General features: G+C 38.4%; 1 protein-coding gene across 1 annotated transcript; it reads left to right on the top strand.

The window, feature by feature from the left end:
- The first annotated feature begins 1,522 nt into the window (after window positions 1-1,522).
- On the top strand, window positions 1,523-20,074 carry bicc2 (bicaudal C homolog 2). Its single transcript, XM_055159039.1, has 19 exons — window positions 1,523-1,787; window positions 3,957-4,003; window positions 4,328-4,397; window positions 4,513-4,592; window positions 5,700-5,861; window positions 5,949-6,002; window positions 6,231-6,437; window positions 7,717-7,968; window positions 8,686-8,817; window positions 9,461-9,650; window positions 10,253-10,377; window positions 10,779-10,987; window positions 11,828-11,903; window positions 13,365-13,404; window positions 15,678-15,832; window positions 16,727-16,908; window positions 17,827-17,992; window positions 19,148-19,247; window positions 19,336-20,074. The coding sequence occupies exons 1-19, from the start codon at window positions 1,523-1,525 to the stop codon at window positions 19,464-19,466; spliced, it is 2,643 nt and encodes an 880-aa protein (XP_055015014.1). The 3' UTR covers window positions 19,467-20,074.
- The last annotated feature ends 3,798 nt before the right edge of the window (window positions 20,075-23,872 follow it).

Consider the following 23,872-nt stretch of genomic DNA (forward strand, 5'->3'; position numbering starts at 1 on the left):
AGCACAAAAAAATAAAAAAATAAAAATCCCCCAAAAAATATTCGTAATATTGACATTAATACATTTTGAACAGTTGTATACCTGCTGTTCAAAATTATTTGAACAGTAGGTATACTAGTAAATCAAGTAAATTATGTTTAATTTAAATTAAACCTGTTTTAGCTGTAGATGTGTGTAATGTTTTTCAACCACAACCTATTTTCTTACTGGACATTCCCATCCCAAATCTAGTAACAAATAACTGTCCAGCTGCCCAACACTGACTGTATTGTTAAGTTCCCTCCATAGACCCCACCACCTCTGCCTCTCCTGCACCCCTCTCTGACATCTTTTAACCCCTGTTATTTAAAGTCTTGTTGGACCCATTCAGACAAACAGAGCTCTTACGTATGTGCAGATGTGCGTGTTGTGTTTGGTTAGCTGAGAGAGCTGTAGTGAGGAGGTGTGCCATGCTGTGAAGTGAAGTGTACTATCAGTCTTTCCAGTCTCAGGCCTTTTCTATTTAATGGGAAGTTTTCATATTTGTGTGAATCAAATTAGATTAGGTTAGCTTATTTGCCATTTGTAGTTAAAAAGGGCTCAAAGGGCATCATGAGACACTAACAACCACACAAACATACAATAGACATTATAGTAGTAGTAACAGTCATTATATATGACATATGACACTGAAATAAACAAGATACAAAGATTAAAGGACTCATATTGCGCTATTTTCAGATCTATGTAATAACGTTGTTTCCTCATCACAAGCATACCTGGTGTCATATTTTGTTTCATTCACACATATGTTTTAACACACCAATCCGGCATATTTAGGCTGAGCTCATCTCTCAAACATAAAACACTCTGTTCCACCTTGTGATGTCCTGTGGTAATATGGGAAGTGCTCCACTATGTTTTTAAACTCCATACACCTTCACTTCACATTTCAGCCTTGGAATTTCCAATCTCTACTGAGCAAAAGGTAAAAGGTAATTTGAAAACTACAGCTTCATGACTTCACGAGGTGGAACAGAGCATTTTGAGCTTTGGAGATGTAGACAGAGTAATAATAAAGAGGAATTTGATCATTTGTGAGTGTGAATGAAACAACACACAACTCCAGGTATGTTTTTGAAAAGGTAACATTGCAACATGGCCAAAAGCTATTGAGTCAATTTTGTGTAATAAAACATAAATCTTTTGAAACACATTTTTTGTTTACAATATGCAAATCACCAAAACATATTCTTACTATTAAAAATATTTAAAGGACTAAAAATCTACTGCAGTAAATATAAAATAATAAACAATTGCTACCACTCTTTTCAGATCCTTCTACTCTTTGGAAGAAATCCTGCACGGAAAGTAGAATCTGTGTACTTGATTAAGCCAAAGAGGCGGGTTTAGAGAAGTCAAAGGGGGGGTCTCTTGCCGCTCTCCCCTTTTTCTGCTCTGGCTGGTATCCTTGGTCACACACATGCATGCACACACACAGACACACACATACCCTTAACACAGACAAGGGATCTGTCCTGCTATGGCTGCTACTACTACCACCTCTGAGGATAACTCTGCTGCTTCCTCCTCCACAGTGGGACCTGATCTGCCCGAAACCAGTCCCGGATCTGGACCAGAGACAGACCCTGAGCCCATGGAGAACCATAATGGTGACCCAAAGGAGAGAGAAGAGGAAGAAGAGGGGCATGCAAACGGGACCCCAACCACGGGACAGGACAGGGACCTTGAGTGGGTGGAGGAGAGGTTCAGGATTGACAGGAAGAAGCTGGAGCACATGATATATTGTAAGTAGCATCTTGTGGTCTCATACTTAAGTCATTAGTTTTTATTGTAGTTCATGTAATTACATAATTTACTCCAAAAACTTTTAATTTATTAACTTGAATTGATCTGGTGTTTTCATATTTGAACAAAATAGTTACTTGCTTTGTCTTATCGTTAACGAAACTTTGATATTTTTGATATTTTAGGCTTGATGAATTTTGTATAGCCTTTTTAATTTTTTGGACTGCAACATCCGTGTTCTAGTGTGCTGTCATTTATCAAACAACCAGTTCTAAGTCAGACACCCTTCCCAACAAAACCATCTCAATTTAACAAGGCTTGGTGGTAACATATTTAGTTGTATACTGGCATGTTACTAGAATATTCCCTGTCTGCGGCACTTACTAAACTGCTGTACAATACTTCTACACCAGGATTTTTCATCAAGTAATTTTAGTCAGTACTAATGCAGAAGTATTTCTTGTTACTTTTTAAATCTTGGTACTTAACTACTATTGTCAAATGTCTGTCTGAGCAGCTGGTTGTCCATCTCCTTGTTGTCAGCATCACTGAAACTTCATTCAAACTCTATTACGGTGATGTATGCCCTGGGCTGACTCCAGCTGTCTGTACCACTGAGAGAGACTTCAGTTTGCTTTGTGACAAATTCTGTAGGATATTATATAACAACCCATATATAAACCTATATATTTATTTGTGCAGGGACACTATCACTTATATTTATGAAAATATTTCCAAACCACAGTGCTCTGTCACACTACTGTGTGGTGTAGTGTACTTTAAAAACATGCTTAGTATTAAAAGTTTAGTATTAGTATTTAAAGTTCTGTGTAATCTTAAATTCTCCATTGGTTTAACATTAGATGTACTGAAGATGTATGACAACAATACAATCCCAATCTCTATCTATATATGTTCTTCTATATATGGCCTCTATACTAGTAGCTGTAATTTACTTATGTGCAGATTTGGAGCAGTATTTTTACCACTGTTCTTATCTTGTCACCTATCAATGACATAATCTTCTCTTTATACAAATCCCAGTTTTCATTTGATGTTTATTTATTTTATTCACCATTTTCTGTTTTTAAATGTTTGAAGAGTGGGAGGTCTTCGCGTCACTACATGCCATTGATGATATTAGCTGTCTCCGGACTTATTTGTGATCCCCAGCCCAGACCACCACCCCTCTGTTCTCCACCCCTGACTGTTGTCCTGGTCATTCTTCAGGACTGTCCCGTGTAACCCATGGAGATGGGGAGGGAGAGGGGTATTTGGGGGCTCCTCTCTCACCCCTGTAAATGTCACAACACTCCAATGGCCTTTTAAAAGTGTCTTGTGTTCCCGGCAGCCTCTTATTCATGCTTTGAAAAAACTGCAGCCAGTCAACATTTAGTGTTGACTTTGTACACAGGCTTCATATTAAACACCAGAGGGAAGAGAGGGTGGGCTATAGGGGAAAAAATGACAAATACTGCAGGAGGGGGGAAAACAAAGTAACTAGGTGTTTGCATTTAAGTATTTTAAGGCAACAGTGGTAACTGCTCGCTTCTGTTCCATTCATTTTTACCAAAGACTTTCAAGTTCAAAGACTTCGCGGTTATGTGCTAACCAATATCTATAATGCAGCTGTTTTAAGTCCAAAAAAGCAGTTTAAAACAATTCTGCTAAATGTTTTAAAAACTTTGGGGATTATAAAGATACTACATACTGTACACATAATATACAGCTAATAAACTAATAGATCCTTCTAAAACACATTTTTCAAAATTAAATCATTTTGTGCTTTGTTATTAATACTTTGTTTATTGTCATAGTAATCTACAGCAGTAGCCACAGCTGCTGTGGGGCAAAAAGTTGTCAGCCAATATGCGCCATTGGCTTCTCTGACCACCAATCAGACGCACCACATTTATACCAAGGGGATGACAGTATGCATTTGTCTGAGCTGGAATCCATATTTCTGGTCATAATCTCCACCTGTGTCCCCAAAACATGAAACTCAAAAAGTTTTGTTTTCAAGAATACAAGCAATGAATGAGAAGAAACTTGTTGTCCTGTTTCATCTCATCTGGACCCATTAACTTAGTATTTTAAGTACTAATGGCATTTTAGTATTTATTTACCTTCATAATTTCTTTTCTTGACAAGCCTCATTTGTCTTTCAGCTCCAAAGACGGACATTGTAGAGACAGGAGAGGAGTTTTTCGAGCGAGTGAGTTTTCCTCCCACACCAAATCATATTTAATCGAGCATCTCAGAACAAAAGACAAATCACTTTTCTTCCACCTCATCATCACTAATGTTCCCTAGTTAAATGTAGCTTCAAAATCAGCCTGAAACTCCCCTGCATTTTCCATAGCCTGTATCCTGTGATTAGTGGGTTTATGGAGGGTGATAATTGAGGCTATTTCAAATGCAAATCAAGCTTTGTATTGTGATCTGCTCCTTGTCTCGCCCTATTTTTACCAGTCTACTGATTACAGGCATTGTGGATTGAATGCAACTTCTTTCTCACCCTTTGTCTTTGCTGCTCCAGGTGATGCGAGAGACAGAGACGCAGGTGAAATGGCCATCCAAGCTGAAGATCGGTGCCAAGTCAAAGAAAGGTGCAGAAACACTCACAGATCCTCAATGCTTTTCAGATGTATATATAATAATGGGCTTACTCTGACACAAAATGGCATCTTTAGTAAGTGAAACCTCTGTTTTGTTTCAAACTAGATCCACATGTGAAAGTTGAGGGCAAAAGAGACAATGTTTTACAAGCAAAGAAGATGATTTTGGATGTCCTTGAAACCAAGGTAAGGGTGCATTTATAGTATTGATACTTTGCAACATTTCCTGGGGATGCGAAGTTTACTGAAAGCACTGTTAATCAAGTTAGTTACTCTGAGATTTATTTTAACACAATCTGACCAGAAAGAGGTGACTCGGTTGGAGCTACACCATGTGAGATGATTTGTGCTGTTAAATAAATCTCCCACACATAAAATTACAGTCACAAACTAGCTCGCATTAGCCAACAGGTTTTTAGTTTGTCGCTCTCAATTTTTCCTTGAAAATTAAGCACCGAAACAGGACCATGAACGCTTGTATTGATCACAGGATCCTGAAAATGTTTTATTTAAATCCAGTTTGTATTTTTTTATTGAGGTTTTCAGGCCATCTTAAAATATATATTTTTTAATCTGTTTGCTAATGTGTGCATTGTGTCAACACAACAATAGAGATGCATGTTGAACACCCCCAACGTGATGTCGCTGTAAAGTATCAATATGCTGTAGGCAATCTAGTAACATATAGCATAAACAAGTTACATTTAAATGGTAAAGTTAATGATGTTAATGAGTTTGAATCAAGAATAACATTGGCAGGTTCAAAGGTTTGTTCTTATGCGAATACTTTAAAAATATTGTGGAATTATAATTATATAGATTATATGTGTATTTCTTGTTTTAAATTACTGCAAAACTTTCTACCTTAATTACAAACAATCAGTATATGTATGTAACAAACTTTACTGCAACTACACGAACAAATTGACATTCACCCTCAATTAGAGTTGTTATGAAAGGGTTGAAGGTCCTATATTACACAAAATTGACTTTTGTGAGTTTAAAGCCATTATACAAATCTGTTATCTCATCAAAAGCATACCATGTTTTATTTCTTTAACACATGTTTGAATAATCCTGGTTTATTAGGCTGTCTACATCTCTACATCAAACTCTAAATGTTTTCTGTTTGAGAGAAAAAGCACAGCCTTAAATGTGTGTGCGTTAATTAAGCATGTGGGACTGAAACAATATATAACTCCAGGTATGTTTTTGATGAGGAAACAACATTATAAAATACATTAGAAAATAGCATAATATGGGCCATTTAAATTATGATACAAATCTAACCAGGTGAACAGGGTGACTCTAAAGATGGAAGTGGCACACACCGAGCACCCCCATGTGATCGGGAAAGGAGGAGGAAACATCAAAAAAGTCATAGAGGTCACGTCTTGTCATATCCACTTTCCTGATTCAAATCGGCACAATGCATCTGGAGAGAAAAGCAACCAGGTTTAACCATATCTATTACTATCAGTATGAAGCCAGCATGCGAAAGCCAAATTACTACTTAGCCTCGGTTATTTTGTTTTATTACAGGTGTCGATCACTGGACCCATAGATGGGGTGGAAGAAGCCAGAAAAAGGATTAGAGTAAGTGATCTGTGTATAAGTTCCGCAAACACAACTCAAAGAGAAATATTTCTCCTGAAAACTCAATTTCACCAATGCTGTCAGGGCACAGATCAATACAATGATTAATATAGTTTGTGATAGAACCATAGACAGGTGCATTTGTCAAATAGCCACTCTTTGTCATGCCATATTTTCAGATTTCTCTCCTCACCTTGTTTTGCCAACTGTGTGTAAATCTTGTCCCAGGATCTGCAGGCGCTGGCCTTGACCTTTGACATGCCCGTAAGCGTTGTGCCGCAGCCGTTGCCTGATGTTGGTTCCCCACTCATCCAGGAGGTGGTGCAGTCTCTCGGCGTCAGCGTGAGCTTTAGGGCAGTGCCTCAGACGCAGCCTGGTTTCTGTGGGAGCTGCTGTACTGTCTGGGGGCTGCAGGGAAACGCAGCAAATGTCAAGGTTAGTATAAGATGTGTTCTAGCGTTACAGATGTTTACGTTGTTACAGATAAGAATCAAACACTCAAATTATTATACAGTATTTCCATATATACTTTATACAGTTTCTAGAGGACTAGAGGCCAAAACTGTGTTGAACCAATTTCCCTTAATAAACATACAAAATAGGTCATTACAAGAGTTATAAGTACTTAGACCATTTTTAATATTATTGTGTTATTGAAGAACCAGACTAACACAAGGTAGAAAGAGCTGGAGGGAGGTTGATTGCAGCCACTGAATGAAGCAGTGAGGCTTAAGTCAAGTTAGTCATTACTGAACACGAGCAAAATTACCAGAATACCATTTAAAATATTTGCAGTGGCAATGTTCATTTAAGTTCATTTTAAAATGTGAAAATAACTTCCTAACTGCACAATATTTTAAATACTCACTTATATCACTAATAGAAGTTTATTTATTAATCCAAATGGTCAACCCAATATTATAATGCATGCTTTTAACTAGAGCTGGGCAAAAATAATTTTTTAAAATCGCGATTAATCGCATGAGTTCGAGCGATTAATCGCATGTTATACACAAAACCAATTAATGAATTAAAAAGTAGAGTATAGCACTCTTTTATTGGAAATGTAAATGAAAGAGCCAAACATTTGTTGTGCAAACAGCATTTCTTTCACAGGGGAACCCTCAGAGTCTTCAAGGTATTCATTGAAGGCTCAAGAAAAAATATTGAATGGACTTTTGTACTACTAATATATTTATTGAATATTTTTTCTGCCGTGAGTAATGAACACTACACTAGTAATAATTTCTAGATCATTGTTATAAACTTGGACTGATATTTCTTGGGAAACAAAGGGTTAATATAATAGAATGGAAATGGACCAATCACATTTTTTCTTCCAATGGTATCTGGGTAAATCAGTGACTCAACACTGAACTAAAGAAACAAGCTCAGCTCAGAGTGCAAGGCTGGTCCGGCCAGAGCCGGAGCCCGCGGTCGGAGCCGCGGCTCACGGAGGCTCGGACACGTTGTATCTCACGTGGTCAGAAAAAAGTGAAAGAAGTGTAAAGAAAAGACGTCAAACTTAAAGAAACGCTCGCGGTGGACTTTTTCAAAATAAAAGCTAGTGAGAAACAGACTTTTACAATAGAATAAATAAATAAATAATAAAAACTGCGTTAACGGTGTTAAAATAATTGTCTGCGTTAATGACTTAATTAGTTAACGCAAAGTGCCCTGCCCTACTTTTAACATATTTGCACTTGTCTATCAGAAAGCCACCTGTATACTGATGGAGCAGCTCTTGGGGTCAGAGGTCACGGCGGGGGTTGTGAGCACACAGCTGGATGTGACTTCGCAGCAGCACCTCTTCCTGTTGGGACAGAATGGAGCTCATTTTCTCAGTGTCATGCACCAAACCCAAACTCAAATAATTTTACCGGACCTGAGCGCTCCACAGAGCCCCCCCAATCTGCTCATCCAGGGTAATCCTGATGGGGTATGCCTGGCACGACAACAGCTCATGGTGAGTACGAGACTAACTGGGATATATATAGATAGATATAGATATAGATATATATTAAGACTGTTAGTGCTGAGAAATGATACTTATTAAGAGTAAAAGTACTTTTGTTCAGTTGACAAATTTAATTTCTCCTTTTCCATGGATTCTACCTTGATGACTGAGGGAGTTTTCACAGTAAAAGTACTGTTACTTACCACAAAATATATAGCGGGTGGCTGTACTCTTTCTACTAAGTTTTTTTCTTTTGTACTTGTACTTAAGTAAAGACTGGGTCAGAGCATTTTCAAGACTTCAGTTCTTGGCAGGCTTTTGTGTAATTGATAACAGAGATCTATTGTTAACTGCTTTGACACCAACTTCACTAGGTCAATCTAGGTCAATTATTAATTAGGTAAATGAAATAAAAGTACCTTGAAAACATCCTTACTGTTGGTCTGACCGGCAAGGTGTTCTGGTACCACCTGCCTGTCTTCATGGAGAGCGATACATTTGATGCAGAAACAATCCTGCCCAAGAAATAACATCTCCATGGAGACAAGCAGATAGCCTCCAGTCCACCAGAAACGTTATGCAGTATACCTTTAATTACATAGGTCTTCACATTCTTTTTGATTTAGGCTGGATATTAGACAGGTGGATATCATGATATTGTGGTTGAAGAATTTGTATTAGTTTCACATAGCGTTGATTGACTCTGTGTTTGTGTGGTAATGCCAGGACTGCCTGCCTGTCTGTTTGATGTTCGACATGAGAGAGGACGGAGATGCAGATCCCTCTAAACTGGCTCAGATGATGCAAAACCTGGGAGTCTTCATTAGTGTCAAGCCCAAAGTCAAACAAACCAGCAAGGTATCAATTATCCATGCAATGTGCTCCTGCATGTGTCTATAATAACTGTGCTTGGCGTGTGATTTGACATGACTTCTGTGTTTACGTTGCCATGCAGACAGCTTTGAAACCGATATATCATCTTTCTTTGATCATTTTTCATAATTCAGCTGAAGAGTTGTTCATGAACCTGGTGACCAATATCTGACATAAAATATAAGATATGTATTGCAGCACAATTTCTCAAAATTTTACAAAAAACCTTAAAATTTCTTCACAAACCCTATGATATAAAGTACATACTGTTCCTTTATATCTTTGTAGCTGATACTTTGCAGCTGATGTCATCAATATTCCCTGGGGGTGTGAAGCTAACTGAAAGCACTACTCTGCTAGAAGCTCTGTTACCTTATTATCAGAAAGAGCTGACTTAGCTGGAACTACTACAGGAGAGATGATTTCAAGTCTCTCACACATTATATTACAGACAGTCACAAGCTTTCAGTTTGTCACTCTCACCTTTTTTGCTGAAAATGAAACATGAACATTCAACACCGTGAATGTTTGTATTGATCACAAGCTCCTGAAAATGTGTTGTTTGAATCCATTTTGTACCAATAGTTATTATTATGACATTAAACATTGTTCATTTTGTGTTTCTCAGTCGGTGGTAGTAAAAGGTTTGGAGAGGAATATTTCTTGTCTTTACGAGGCACGTTGTCTCCTCCTCGGTCTGGATTCTAGTGAAACTGCCAAAGAAACCCAAGTGACCCTTGACCCCTTAACGGCTGGCAGCGGGATGACCCACTACTGGCTCAACTTGTTACTGCAACAGCTGAGGATCTCTGAGCAGGGTGAGGGCGTGAAGAAAGATTTGATTAAATACTACAAAATAAAGTATTACCTATCTTTAGTTGGACATTTATTCATCTCTTTGTCAGTTTTATGAATTGATTTTCAGAGTGTTATCAGTTTTTGTGAAACCTTGAGGCAACTGCTGCTCTGATACCAGGAAGTAAAAAAAAATACATTTAATCGAATTTTTATACATTACTTCAGACATCCTTGAAGCACATTCTAATTTAGATCCACCTAAAAATCTTACATGCACAGTGGTATAAGACAAAAAGTCTTACAGCACAGTGCTTTACATAAATGTTCCACGGTATGGCATTCAACTTTTCTATCAGCAGGTAAGGCCCTTGGTCAAGGTACAGGTGAAATATGTGGAGAGGGGATGCCACTCATAATAAGATTGTGTTTTCCAAGGCTACAAATTCACCTGTTATTTAATAAATGTGAGTTAGTTAAGTTTAATGCTATACTTTCGGGCAAAGCAATAACAGCTTCAAGGAGATGAGCTGCTGGTGGACTAGTTTTGCACATACACTACCTGCTGGACAGACAAGAATAAATGTTTTTATATTAGAATTGTGTGCTTTTTCTTTTTGTCCAGGCAATGCACCTGCTACATCTTCAGAGGGCGCAAAGCCCCGCCCCTCGCCACCTCCAGGCCTCAGCCCTCCCTCTGATGAAAGTAGGACCACACTGAAGGGGACAGACAGCCGTCCATTAGAAAAGGTATTTTTATGGAGCACAAACTATGAGAAATGAAAAGATGCAGTCAAATTACGCCCACCAGTTACCTTTAATTGACTAATGTGACTTTAATATAACGCTTATCAGAATGGGATTACCAGTTTAGAAATGTATTCAATTACAGGTGTCAAAAATACCTTGAAAAAAACACATTCTCACTGGAAGTGGGGTCGCATCTCCACAGATCAGACCTGTATCTTGGCCTGGTGGGGACACATGTTTGTCTCCATGGAGAAAGATAAGAACTGTAGAATTTCCAAGCAAAACAATAACATCTCATCGCAGGTGGCTGACAACCCACCAGAAAACTTACATAGATAACTGGTGATAGATAGCTAATGTAAAATGACAGTAAAACTCTTAAGTGCTTTGCCTTTCTTCAGATTCTAGAAAATGAGGATCTGTCTGGCCAGTCAGAAGATGAAGATGCTAAAGACACGTCCCCTGATCTTTGTGACACAGTGGTACAGAGATCAGGGGACGTAAACAGAGTGGACTTTCTGTCTCGAAGGGGTAGCCTCTCGACTCCGGATATCAACAGGATTTATGGTAGAGGAAGACGCCATTCCACGGGACAGGCCCTCTCATACAGGTGACCGTTTAGAGCACTTAAACTTGATTTAGCGTTAGATGGGATCACAGCACTGATTTATGGCCCCTCACAAGAAAATCACTCCTGCTTTTATGCCCATTTTTTATTGCTTTTTCTTCATAGCTTTTAAAGGGCCAATATATAAGATTTTGATTTTAAATTTCAAAAACATGACCCATATTCTCAACCTATTTCTTAATTACAACAATTTTGGACATGATAATCAAGTTGTTTATGTCTTCTTTTGGTGTTTGGTTCCCGTCCAAAAGGAGAATCTTGAGTCTTGTATTTGAGTTGCTAGTTACAATGCTGAAATCCTGTTAATTTAAACCTAAAAGGACTCTCTCTGATGTAAATCTTCACTACCTAAATGACAGTACCTGCACTCAGTCATTAATCTATGCTCATACAGCTCAGTGAGTGCATTCTGGAGTTTCTAAGCTTTCACGTGAGCTTCCACGGCCTGAACTGGCAACCCAAGTTCAATTGTGATCGTTGTACCTTTTTTCAAACATTAAAAGTGCAGGCTACATACAGTCCCTTTAAGTTGTTGAGTTTGACTTTATCACTTGATTAATACATAGACTTCTATACACCTGCATGTTCTAAATCTGTTTGTATATAACTGAAAAAGAGACAACGCACACTGTTATAGTTTGCTGACTCTTTTATTTCTTATCTCGCTGACCTGAAACACAGAACAAACTGTCATGTACATTAATTAGTAGCTCTTGTTCAGTTCATTATGGTTCTGTATTCGTGTTGCGTACTGGTAAGAATGACCTAAGATAAACTTTTCACTTTGCACACTGTAGTCTAATTTTGTCTTGGCTGCACTAGATTACTAAATAGCTCAGAGGAGGGAGGACGGCGGAGCAGCCTGAGGGTGGACCATGCTGACTCATTCAGATCTGAGGTGAGACAAATCAGCTTTTCACCTTTTCAATAGAGAACTGTCACATCTCATAGACTGCGATTGGCAGTTTTTGTTTTATATTTAAGTTGGGATAGCCTTTGATTGCGTAAGCTTGAAAGTGAATTTGTAGAAGATACAAAAAAGAAATGGTTCATACAGTTTCACCTGCAGGCACTCAGATTGCTCATAAAATGTGGAGTTTCTAAGCGTTTTGAATTCTAGTATTTATCATTTGTTTGTAAATCCAATTGAATCTTTATCCTTTAGTAGTAGTATTTTATTTACTGTGCTACTGCAGTAAAATGACAGAGAGAAGTTGTAGTGTAGTTGTAATTGTAGTAGTTGGAACAATATTCTTTGTGTCAGTATTTATCATGTGATTAGATTTTTTTTGCACTATTGGAGAATTTTTTGTTATTTTTTGGCTATATAATAAGATTTAAGATGTAAAAGTCTGAATTAATAACTTTTTGATTCATTACAGATGCAAATTAAGATCTAAAGTGTTTCATTCTGCTATTTATTTGTTGCAGCTCATGATTTTTAACATTATCGTAGAATATATTGTGAATATTTTTTGTGGTTTAAATCTGTGCTTGGGTGATTGTGTCAGTGGCATGAAATAGTTTCAGTATTATCATCTATATTTACTTCAGCAATATATCACACTTCAAAATGTGTGATCGTGACAGGGCTGATGGTCTCCCAATCCAAAGTTTGGTAGATTAATCCCTATTCAGGCCTAGTTCTGTCAAGACACTTCACCCATGATGGTGCAGATTGTCAGCCTTCCTTTCGTCAGTGTACACCAGGGCAACTGATCAGTTGATACAGTTACCTCTGAATTAAAAGACCACTGTTTTCGATTCAGATATATATTACCACAGAGATATACTGTGATTAACAATAATACTGATACTGAAACTACTTCATGCCACTGACACAAAAACCATAATACAGGATAATCCCATTGAACACATTTTGAAATAGATAGTATCATTAAGAGGCTTATGCACCACATAAATAACAGAATGAACCAATAATTAGCCATAGAAGTAATTTATTTAATCTTGTACTGCTCAAAATTTATTGTATTAAAACAAAAATATCCAAATCTCAATCAAGTCAATCAGCTCCAGATCCACTCATCTTTGTAACGTTTTTTCAAAGCGTATGGTTCTGGCTCACTAAGTAAGTGAGATAGGGCCAATCCTAAGAACCAGTTTGGAAAACTTAATTGTCAGGATGCATATAAAACAGGTATTCTCTCAGCTATAAGTTTGTTTTGGTATATGGTTACCTTCCCTTTGGCCATTGTCATTTGAGGAAGCATTGAATATTAATATTTGTTGCAATAGAAGAAAGTGGATCTACCATTGAGTCTCCTTATTGCTATTTCACTTCCTCCCCAAACACTTTCATGCATTATTTACCTGTGCTCTTTCTGTTTACTCTGTGTAGGACTTTGACTATGAGAAGAAGAAGCTGCTTGCAACCAGAGGTGAGTTGTCCTAAATGTTTTATCTTTCTTTATTAGGCCAATTTCCTGCTGGAGGACCCCGAGGACAGAGGCAGCATCACATCAGTACTTTATCTACATTGGACTGTGGCCTCTGGAGTTTTGTGTTCAGTAGCTCTGAGATAACATAAGCCCATTCAACTGCTGGGACTACAACTTTAAAATGGATTTCCTTCAGGCTCTAGTGAGCAGTGGTTTGCATTGATTCGGTATAGGTGCATCATCTCCCACAATCCACTCACTTTTGACTCTGACTTTGAACTCTGACTACATTTTTAACATACTATTTGATATTTAGACATAGATTTAGACAAACTATATTAAATCACAAGGGAAATTATTTGGACAAATTAGCTCACACAGTATACAATATAATAAAATAACAAAAAGCAAAAATATAAATGGTAATAATATATTCAAAATAAGTAGCAAAAATAGCAAGAGACTGGTGTCACACAGGGCATAATTGTACAAATGTATATGCACAAGTCAAAAGATAAAAGAAAAGAAAAGAAGAAAGAAAAAAAAACACTGCACTACGTAACTTTTCTCATGGAGGGTTCACCACCTTTTTGTCTCTATGGAGATTTTATTGTTTTGCCTGATACAGTCCACAGTATGGCATTACAATTAAGTCACGTTACAGGTCAGATCTGTGGAGAGCCGAATTGTCTTTAGAGCAATGAAAAAAACTGTAATTGAATAAATGCATGCTAGATTGAGTTTAATGCCATAATTTGAAACATTCCAGACCAAGTAAAAACTGGATCTAAATGGAGACAAGCAGGTGGCAGACCCTCCTCCAGAAAAGTTACACCTTTAAGAACAAAAAATGTATAAACAATAGATAGACAAGTAGTAAAAGAAATTGAGGTAATGCTGGTAGGAGTAAACCTAAAAGCAGTAGTACAAATCTGGGAAACAATACAGAACACACACTTTGATCATATTAATCAATAAATCAGTCAATCACACTTTATTTATAGAGCCCTTTAGAACACTCAAGGTGACCAAAGTGCTTTACATTAAAATCAACACAATACAAAAACATGCAAAAACATTAAACAATAAAATTAAACAAATTGAGTGTTAAAAGTCAGTATGAATAGATATGTTTTGAGTCAGGATTTGAACAGGCCAAAGTCTGATAGTGCGCTTATCCACACAAAAATATTAACACAAAAATATCCTCAAATTAGTTTTGGTATTATGCTGATGATTGAGAGACCTGTAATTTCACAAAAGAGGTTTAGCGTGAACTTATTTCTGCCAAAACAACTGATGAAGTGGGCTGTTATGGTCCGGGCCGTGCCAATGTTATAACAGAGTAGCGCTGGCAGTTACTCTGGCTCTCTGCACATAGACACATACACACAAGAGGCACTATGCACACATACACAACGTAGGCCCATTCATCACTTTGAATGAGCGATACCGGGATGATTTGCAGCCAAATGCTACTATATTCCCCCAGTGTTGTTTTATGAGATTATGAATTAGCAGTTTGAATGGGCCATCTGCCTCACAGCCATTAAGACCCCCATATGCCCGTGTATGAATTGGACTCACAGCACAAGTGTATAGCAATCGCCTGCCTTCCGGTGATGCTGCAGCCCTATCTAGAGTCTAGAGCTGTTTTTATGGCACTTTCACACATGTTTTCTGATCTGTATTGCACGAGGAGTGATTTGCTTGTCGTTCGGTTTGAGGTTTATTTCTGTGGCGTTCTCAAGAGAGGAGATGAAAAGCTCTTTGTGATTCATTATTTAAGGGCAAATATTTCGGGTCATCATGGGGATGAGAAAAACCTGCAGTAAATTTTTCTGATGCTTTGAGTTGTAATGTACTCAGGCGTATATTTAGTTTTGCCATTTTGGTGCTGATTTGGGTGGTATGATTTGAGCTACAACATTGCAAGATAGAGTCAGGGTCAGGGAAATGTTTCCTATTGCCACCTACCAATACAAATAAACACCCTTGTATTTATCACAGGCTCCAGAAAACGTGTGCTTTAAATCCATTTTGTTTTTTTGTTTTTTGGAGTTTTCAGACAATTTAAAACAGTGTATACTAACATATGCATTGTGCCAGCATAGTAACTGCTCAACATTCCACCATAAAGATACATGTAGAACCCCCCAGCGTGATCTCACCACAAAGTATCACTTACATTTGGCAGCACTCCCAATCTTTGAGACTTGTACATTGCATTTCAAGTGGTCCTTTTCTCATGTTTTGTATCTTGTGTGTTACAGCCATGCAGAGGAAGCCTGTGGTGACTGAAGTGCGCACTCCCACTGACACGTGGAGTGGTCTGGGTTTCTCTAAGTCGATGCCAGCCGAGGCCATCAAAGAGCTGCGTAACGTCAGTCGCCGTAACTACAAACCCTACCTAAGCGCCAACCAGCAGGTACCAACCACCATCAGGCTAAAACCAGCTTTGAGACCTTCAAATCGCCCACTGAACTTTGTATCAGGATAGTTTTTTTAATCTGCTCCCCGTTGTGGCCAAATAGCATAGTCTCGTTTAGTGGTACTGCCCTCTAACCGTGTGAAGCATTTATCTCACTGTGTGGTAAGCTCTGCCAATTTGTAGGCTCAATTACCTAGAGGCTGATACCGCTGCGGTCAACACAGCTATTTGTGTTTTACCTAAGCGAAGTCTTTTATAAGTCCAGCACAGTGTGGGAGATGTAAACAAGCATGGGTCTTAATAAGAGCAGGAAACATTAGTGTAACTTCAATTTTCTTTAAAGGCAAAAGGGCCGTGTGCTGGTCATTGTTAATGGGCAGGCTCCGGTCCTTATAGATTTACCATTGAGGAAAAAGCGGTTGGTTTAGTTTCAAGCTCAAATCTCCAAGCCAAGAGGACGAAAATAAGTGATCCTTTTTCAGTCGTTAAAAGTAGAAAATAATACTACAAAAACAAATATTTAATTAACTAAAATACAAACATGACAACGTAGAAATTATAGCCCACACCTGGACTATAAGGTACTAACTGAAGTTCATTTAGTTTTTTTAGATATCCCCTCCAACATCACACCAAAGTAAAGGCCACTAAAACTAAGCATCTGTATTTTTAGTGTCTGGTGATTATTCAGTGATTTGTTTCCCCTTTTTACTTTTAATAAAACAAAACTTTTTGATCACTCTTTTACTGTTAGGAAAACTATGTGAAGGTTTAGCATACAGTGTGATATTAGAGAGTGCCCTTTTAAAGTGGCAGATGTGAGGGGACAGTTACAAGGCTCTCATGCCACTGTAATAACCCGTATTAAACTTTAAATGTTCTTTTATCTAGCCTTGGGCGGCTCATTTGAACAAAGTGTGCAACGGCAGTGAGTCTGAGAACTGGAGAGAGAGGAGGGGCTCTTCTTCCTCTTCTTCATCCCCCTCTTCTCCTCCCTCCACCCTCCCATCCGCCTCTGCCTTCCCCGCATTCACGTCCTCCGGGAACAGAGGAAGGAGCGACAAAACCTGTAAGTCAGATCTAGAGCTGGAGCAGCAGTTTTGTGTTACTTTGTTTCAAGCTGTTTTAAAATTTTTGCTGTTTTAAAATCTGTAAAAAATAATAGGTTTGAATCAAAAGGGGGTAAAATATATTCTACAAAGTTGTCTGTGTATTTCCTCTGTTGTCCAAGTAGGATAGATATAAAAATTGGTTGAATTATGTTTAAGGTAGTGCCTGAGTTACCTGAGCTGTCAGTATTCAGTTCCTGGCTCTCACAAACCCTTTGGCACATTGCTAGTATGCATTTTTTGGCTACCAGCACAGTTTAAAACAGCTTTTTCAGGCAGAGAAGCAGACAGAACCACCCTTACACAACCAACCAGACTAAAATATAGTGACTCACATGGCTCTTTATCACAACTTTGCAAAAGATAAAAAATTAACTGTGTGCTGTGTGAGCTTTTAGCGTGCTCTAATTTTACTAATGTGGCTACAGTTAATATTCACTGATCTTAATGTCTTTGTCATGTGTGATGGACTGAATGTTTTATGCCTGTGTCCTATTTTTTGTCTTACCATCACCCTGCCAATGGGACTATGGATGAAAATTAACCTGCATGCATGACTAACTCTGGCACATTTACATGCTGTACTAACACACGCTGATTAATGGGAACTGTCCTATATTTAATAAATAAAAACAAAATTCAGCTTTTATAATATATTTTATTGGGGAAAAACATTTATTAGAAAATATTGGGTATTTCATCTTTAAATTTGACTGTTGTTTTTCAGTAATAAAAACACACACACACACTTTTGATAGATTGTAAAATTAGGGGATGGCTCTAAACTTCCTTTAAAACAGCCATACATTTTAGTTGTGTTTGTGTTGTCTGCTTGATATCACTGTGGCTGGCTCTCATTCGTCTGTCTCCCCCTGTGTGCAGCGGACAGTTCTCCTGTAGCTGCAGTTACTTCGAGGGGGTGTGTTCTTCACGGTGGGCATCGACCTGTAGCCAGAGAAGCCCCTCCCCCCAGATGTCTGATGACCTGCCCTCGCTGCTCAGCCAACTGGGCCTGCTCAAATACATCGACGTGTTTGAAGAACAGGAGGTAAAATCAAACACTCATGGAGCATCTGATATATGATCATGTTTTCTTCAATGCCCTAATTATGGAGTACGCGTGGAGCATAGACTGTAAATCTAAATGGACATAGCATGTTGGCGATTCCAGCTCCATTGACTCTGTCTCCAATTCACATTATATTGAAAATTTAGCTGTAACTGCCTCAGTGAGCCTCCTCATTTTGGTCTTAAAATTTTCTTATTGACCGACTCTACATACTCCTGGGGTTTTCATTTTGCTATTTTGTTCGTTAATAAAGTCCTATTCCTAATGTGGAATTCAGCTCCAAATTCACCCTGATATAAAAGTCTTCATTAGAGCTTCTTTTGACTGGGGCCGTACACTATGTCCATTTTTTCCTACAGTCTATGGTGTGGACTTTATTTAGTTGTCCTTTATTTCTCATTTTCTTTTCAGAAATCTCAACACTATGTGGTTTGTGATGAGCTCTCCTGAGTCGTAGCAAATCTCTTTGCTGTCTGTTTACGCTGTTACACTGTTTACACTTGTCACGATCTTCTATGTGTTTTACTTCTGCAGTCAGTGAATAGAATTGTCAGATTATGTTTCAGAGTGGACATTCGTTAAAGGTCCTATATTACGCAAAATTGACACTTGTGAGCTTTTAGCCATATTATATGTTGTAACCTCATCAAAAACATACCTGAGTTGTGTTTTGTTTCATTCACACGTTTGAGTGTTTATTAGTCTGTCTACATCTCCAAAGCTCAAAATGCTCTGTTCCACCTTGTCATAACCAGAAGAAGTAATTTTCAAGTTAACAGCTCCTTTTACCTTTAGTTTAGTAGAGATTGGCAATTCCAGGTGTGAAATTATCCAGTTTAAAAACACCATGGAGCTCTTCCTGTATTACTACTTGATGTCACTTGGCGTCACACACACATCACAAGGTAGAACAAGAGTGTTTTCCGGTTTAGAGAAGAACTCGGTGTAAATATTCAGGGTTTATGTGTTAAACGTGTGTGAATGAAACAACAGGCATGTTTCTGATGAGGAAACAACATTATAACATCGATCAGAAAATAGCTCAATATGGGCCCTTTAAGGTGGGAAATAATATTGTAAATAAAACATGAAAATCTTCTTATAAATATTTCTCATTGTGCTTGTGTCTTCCAGATTGACTACCAGACCTTTCTCACTCTGTCCGACGAAGACCTGAAGGAAGTGGGTATCTTTACGTTTGGCGCCAGGCGCAAGATGCTACTGGCCATTTCAGGTGGTTTGCAACACAAGCTATGTAGCAGTGCATCTGTCTTTTTGTATTCTTTCAAAATAAGACAAAAACAATATCTGAATATTTCCAGCCCTTAACTGCAGCAAGAGAAGGTTGTCAGATGCATCCAGTGTGAAGTCGGGGTACCTAGAGGGCGGAGCTAGTGGGCGACTCCCACGAGTCATGGATCTAGACGCTGCAGCTCAGAGCAACCACTGTTGATGCCAACCGATGGACGCCAAGTTTCTACTAAAGATTTAAATTTTATGACAAAGATTAAAGGTGCACTATGTAACTTTTCTGGTAGAGGGCCCACCACCTGCTTGACTCCATGTAGATGTTTTTGTTTTATCCTGGAATGTTCTACAGTATAACATTTAATTTACCTATCTCCATGGAGACAAGCAGACCACATCATTAGGCCAAGTTATAAGTCAGATCTGTGAAGAAGTGGGCCCACTCACAGTAAGAAGGCATGTCTTTGTGGTAGTTTTGAGAAATAAAAACACCTGTAAATGAATAAATACAAGATATATTAGTTTATTGCCAAACTGTGGAATATCCCAGGCAAAGCAATGACACATGACACATCACCATGAGACAAGCATATAGCAGACTCTCCACCAGAAAAGATACGCAGTGCACCTTTAAGCCAATAAATGTCCCAAGAAACAAACAGTATGCAGTACAGTTCATTATACAAATCCAGTGCCTTTTACTACAGCTGTGCCAAAGCTCGAGACAAAGAGGTCCTCTATGTCAAACCTCTGATACATGAAACAGCTGGAAACTCGCTGAGAGTATTAAATGTGTATTTTGTATTTTGTCTAACCGTGACGTCTGTATTAAAGGGGAATTGTGTAACTTTTCTGGTGGAGGGTCCGTCAAATTCTTTTTTCCAGATGGAGATGTAATTGATTTTCATAGTATGGCTTTAAGCCTTCCTATCTTCATGGAGATCAAACCAGACCAGACCTGAAATCGTATTTTTGGGGGTGTTTAATGTCATATTGTATATAAATGAGCAGGTGACTGACACCCAACCCAAAAGTTACATAGTGCACCTTTAACACACTTATTATGCAATTTTAAATATAAATCTAGACTTTGTGTGTGCATTGTTGGTCCTCCTTAATAAATTCTTGTCTTTACAATTTGTTTAATTTGGTGTCAGGTGACCACAAGGGGGCACTGGTGTCACACACTGTTTAGAAACTCAAGTAATTTGTATTGTATAAAGGATAAGAGATATTTTTGAGTAGCATACATATACATCGGCAGTATCACATTAGTTAGACCAGGTGTAGACTATGCAGTGTTTGAAAGCAGGGAAACCCTAAAAAGGTCGATCTATTGCTTCTGCCGCTGTTGGTGACACTTCTCCTAATGCTGCCCGGTCTCGGCTGACTGCTCAAGTGAAAGTTTCAATTTAATTTATCAGAATTGCTTTAGCGCAGCTGCTGCAAGCGCTTGTGGTCTGTTTCCTGTTTAATTTATTTCACAGAGAGAACTACACCTTCCAATTTAGCCCTATCGCTACGGACCCAATGGTGGAGTCTATTCACAAACGCATGATACCTCTTGAAATGCGCGGATTTGGAAAGCGAGAGATGTTTCGGTTGTATAGCAAGTGGAGTCTACAAAATCAAAATGACTGGAGGGGTGGAGGATATGGTGAGATGCCACACAGACTGGATAGATGTCAACAGCAGCCGTGCGTGAGGGAGAGAGAGAGCAAAGTGGTGGGCTGTGACAGATTACAGAGAGATGATCCCCTCTTATTACAATGTGTCAGCCAATTACATAGGCGAGCAGGAGACTGGTGATCCCCCATATCTGCTCCTCAGGCTCTCCGCTGTGGCTGTAGGAGGGTTTTTCTGCTAGCTAGAGCTAATTGCACGCCCCCTGTGGTTGTTGTGGCAAATTGTTAGGAAAGTTCTTGCTGAAATTACCTGGAATAACCCACCGCTCTGACGACCTCTTCAACTTGAAATAGGTCTATGCATGCACTCTGCAGCAAGCAAAAGTATAGGCGCTGTAATGCTGGAGTTTTCATATTACATGGTGGCATAAAAGGTGCACTATGTAAATGTTTAGATGGTGGATCAGGTAATGTAACTGCGAGAAAATTCCACAGTATGGCATTAAACTTCTCTGTCTCCATGGAGTCAAGCAGATGACGCCACAAGTTACAGGTCTGATTTGGGAAGAGGCATGTCACCACAGTAAGAATGCATATTTATTTTTCATAAATGCAAAATAAATACGTTTAATGCCATGCTGTGGAACCTTCCAGACAATGTAATACATCTTGATGAGAAAAGTAGCCATAAAAGTTACACAGTGCTCCTTTAAGAGTTGATGAACAGATTAAAGAGAACATATGTTTTGAATCTTGTTATTCCTATTTGCTGAGACTCTTGACTTGTTATTGTGGCTTTGATCTTTTCAAGGCTACGTATTATAATGTGAAATAGTAACAGGTGATAATGAAATAAAATACTTAAAAGATACACAACAAACATGAAGTAGGTTGGTATAAGGGAAAAAAGGTACTTAAACATTTCAACAGTCTACATTCCTGTTTATATCAGAGTAGAAAACATGTGGTTATGATTTATGGTAAGTGCATTAACAACTCACATACCTCACACTGAAAAACAAAATGTGAAAACAGTTTTTATCTTATGTCTGTATCTCTAAATGGTAATGATTTTTTAAAATGCCCAGTAACCAGACCATAATGATAATGTTATTCTCAGTCTTATACTTTTGCTGGGTACTATTACCATTTTGTATTCATGAAAGCACTTTAAGATGAAAACAAGCTTCAGCATATGCCTAAAACTTTTGTAGATAAACTATTTGCTTTTGAAACATTATTAAATAAGACATGTGGAAGTTCTATTTACCCACGCCGTATCTTTTAATAAACGAATTTCAAGCCTCTCAAAACACTGGCAGCTTGTATAAACAGTCAAACATGCCTTTTTCCTCCTGTACAATGACTTAGTAACACCCATGTGCCCCATATGCAGCCAATCTCTGCTGTCCTGGTAGATAGATGCAACTAACAAGAGCCCCATCTGTGGGCAATAACAGAGACACACGAATTATAGAGCAATGAAACATAAGAAGTTTGCTCCTGGAGGTAAAATAACACAAGCTACCTCTTCTCTCCAATAAAGAAGCAAGAGTGTGATGGTAAGCTGAAACGCAAATATATACTTTTGTATACTTTTGTTTTAAAGAGACACAGTGAAGCTTTTCTGGTTGTCTCCATGGAGACAATAGTGCTTTAGCTGGAAAGTTCCTCTGTGCAGCATTAAATTAAATGTATAACTTGTATTTATAACACACATCTACAAACTGAAAGTTTTTTTTTTTTTTTACATGGTTCCATGGCAATGGAGTGGTTGGCTGCTTTTGTGGCTACCTGACTCACACACTGAGCAGATTTTGAAACCTTTCAGTTTTTAACATCATAACATGGGATTTTAATCAACAAAGAAGTGCAGCATGTGCAGTTCCAAGGACACAAGTAAGGGACTGTTGGATTTTGTGAAATGAGCTGTTTGTTTCTCCCGTATCCATGGAGACCATGCAAAAGGCTAGCTAGGGAGATAGCAAAGGAGCTAGCTATGGACATTTGAGATGCAACAGACTTTTTACACCATATATGGCAGCAAATGTGGCAGAAGATCTTCCAGAGGAAATATTTTGAGGGAATGCGTTATGCAGTATTAACGTATGTCAGTTATTAGTTGGACTTCTCACTGACCGTGGTATCGTGGTGTAATTGGCTTTATTGCAATAAACATATAAACAAACAAAAAAAGAAAGAAAAAAAAAAAAAAAAAAAAACATCTATTCTTTTGGCATTCTTACACAGAGAAAAATATGTTCAAATTCAAACTATGGAACATTACAGGCAAAGCAAAAACAGCTCCATGGAGACAAGCAGCTACCAAAAAAGTTACATAGTGCACCTTGAATATAAGACACGAAATAAACACTTTGCAATGAGGTGGAAAACCAATATGTTTTACAGAACACCCACAGGTCTGGATATGCTGCTGTGGCCAAAAGGAAAAGAAAGGGTGATTGGGTAATTTCAAAGCCTCTGCAGCCGCCCATAGCATAATTTAAGTCCATTGTCTTCTATATCTGCCAGTGTGCGGGAGCAGTGAACTGCTGAATGGGCGGTTTGAAGACAAAAGATTCGGTTGTCCTTTTTACCAGTGATTGTTGGTGAAATGTGTTTTCAAAGAATCGCTGAGCAGGCTATCCAAGCAACGGTAAAGGGTCAACTATTCCATTAACTTGCGGTATTACGAAATCACTCATTAAGCTTTTATGTGCGTTTGAATGGGACTCCGGTGGCTCTGAGTGTTTTCTGCCACTTCCATTTATGTTGGTGTCCAAACGCTTTCTCAAGGTTGGAAAAGGTCAAACCTGATAGACGGGCTTCGAATGTGCTACCTCTGTGAAATAGATGCGCCAGAGAAATAAAACCAGGGCTGTAAAAACTATAAAAGGGTTGTTGGATTTGAAGCCAGGTCAGAAATGGTGACGCATTTTAATTTCCAGACTAGGTGAGCCTTTCTGCAAGGGGTTTCAATGAGCTC

The sequence above is a fragment of the Boleophthalmus pectinirostris genome, unplaced genomic scaffold, assembly GCF_026225935.1.
Source record: "Boleophthalmus pectinirostris isolate CB_2022bp ecotype Guang Dong unplaced genomic scaffold, ASM2622593v1 HiC_scaffold_23, whole genome shotgun sequence".
Taxonomy (NCBI): Eukaryota; Metazoa; Chordata; class Actinopteri; order Gobiiformes; family Gobiidae; genus Boleophthalmus; species Boleophthalmus pectinirostris.

Coding starts and splice junctions, on each gene's coding strand:
- bicc2 (XM_055159039.1), top strand. CDS start 1,523: ATGGCTGCTACTACTACCACCTCTGAGGATAACTCTGCTGCTTCCTCC. Junction 4,398..4,512: donor CGGTGCCAAGTCAAAGAAAG/GTGCAGAAACAC, acceptor GTTTCAAACTAG/ATCCACATGTGAAAGTTGAG. Junction 15,833..16,726: donor ACCTAAGCGCCAACCAGCAG/GTACCAACCACC, acceptor TCTTTTATCTAG/CCTTGGGCGGCTCATTTGAA.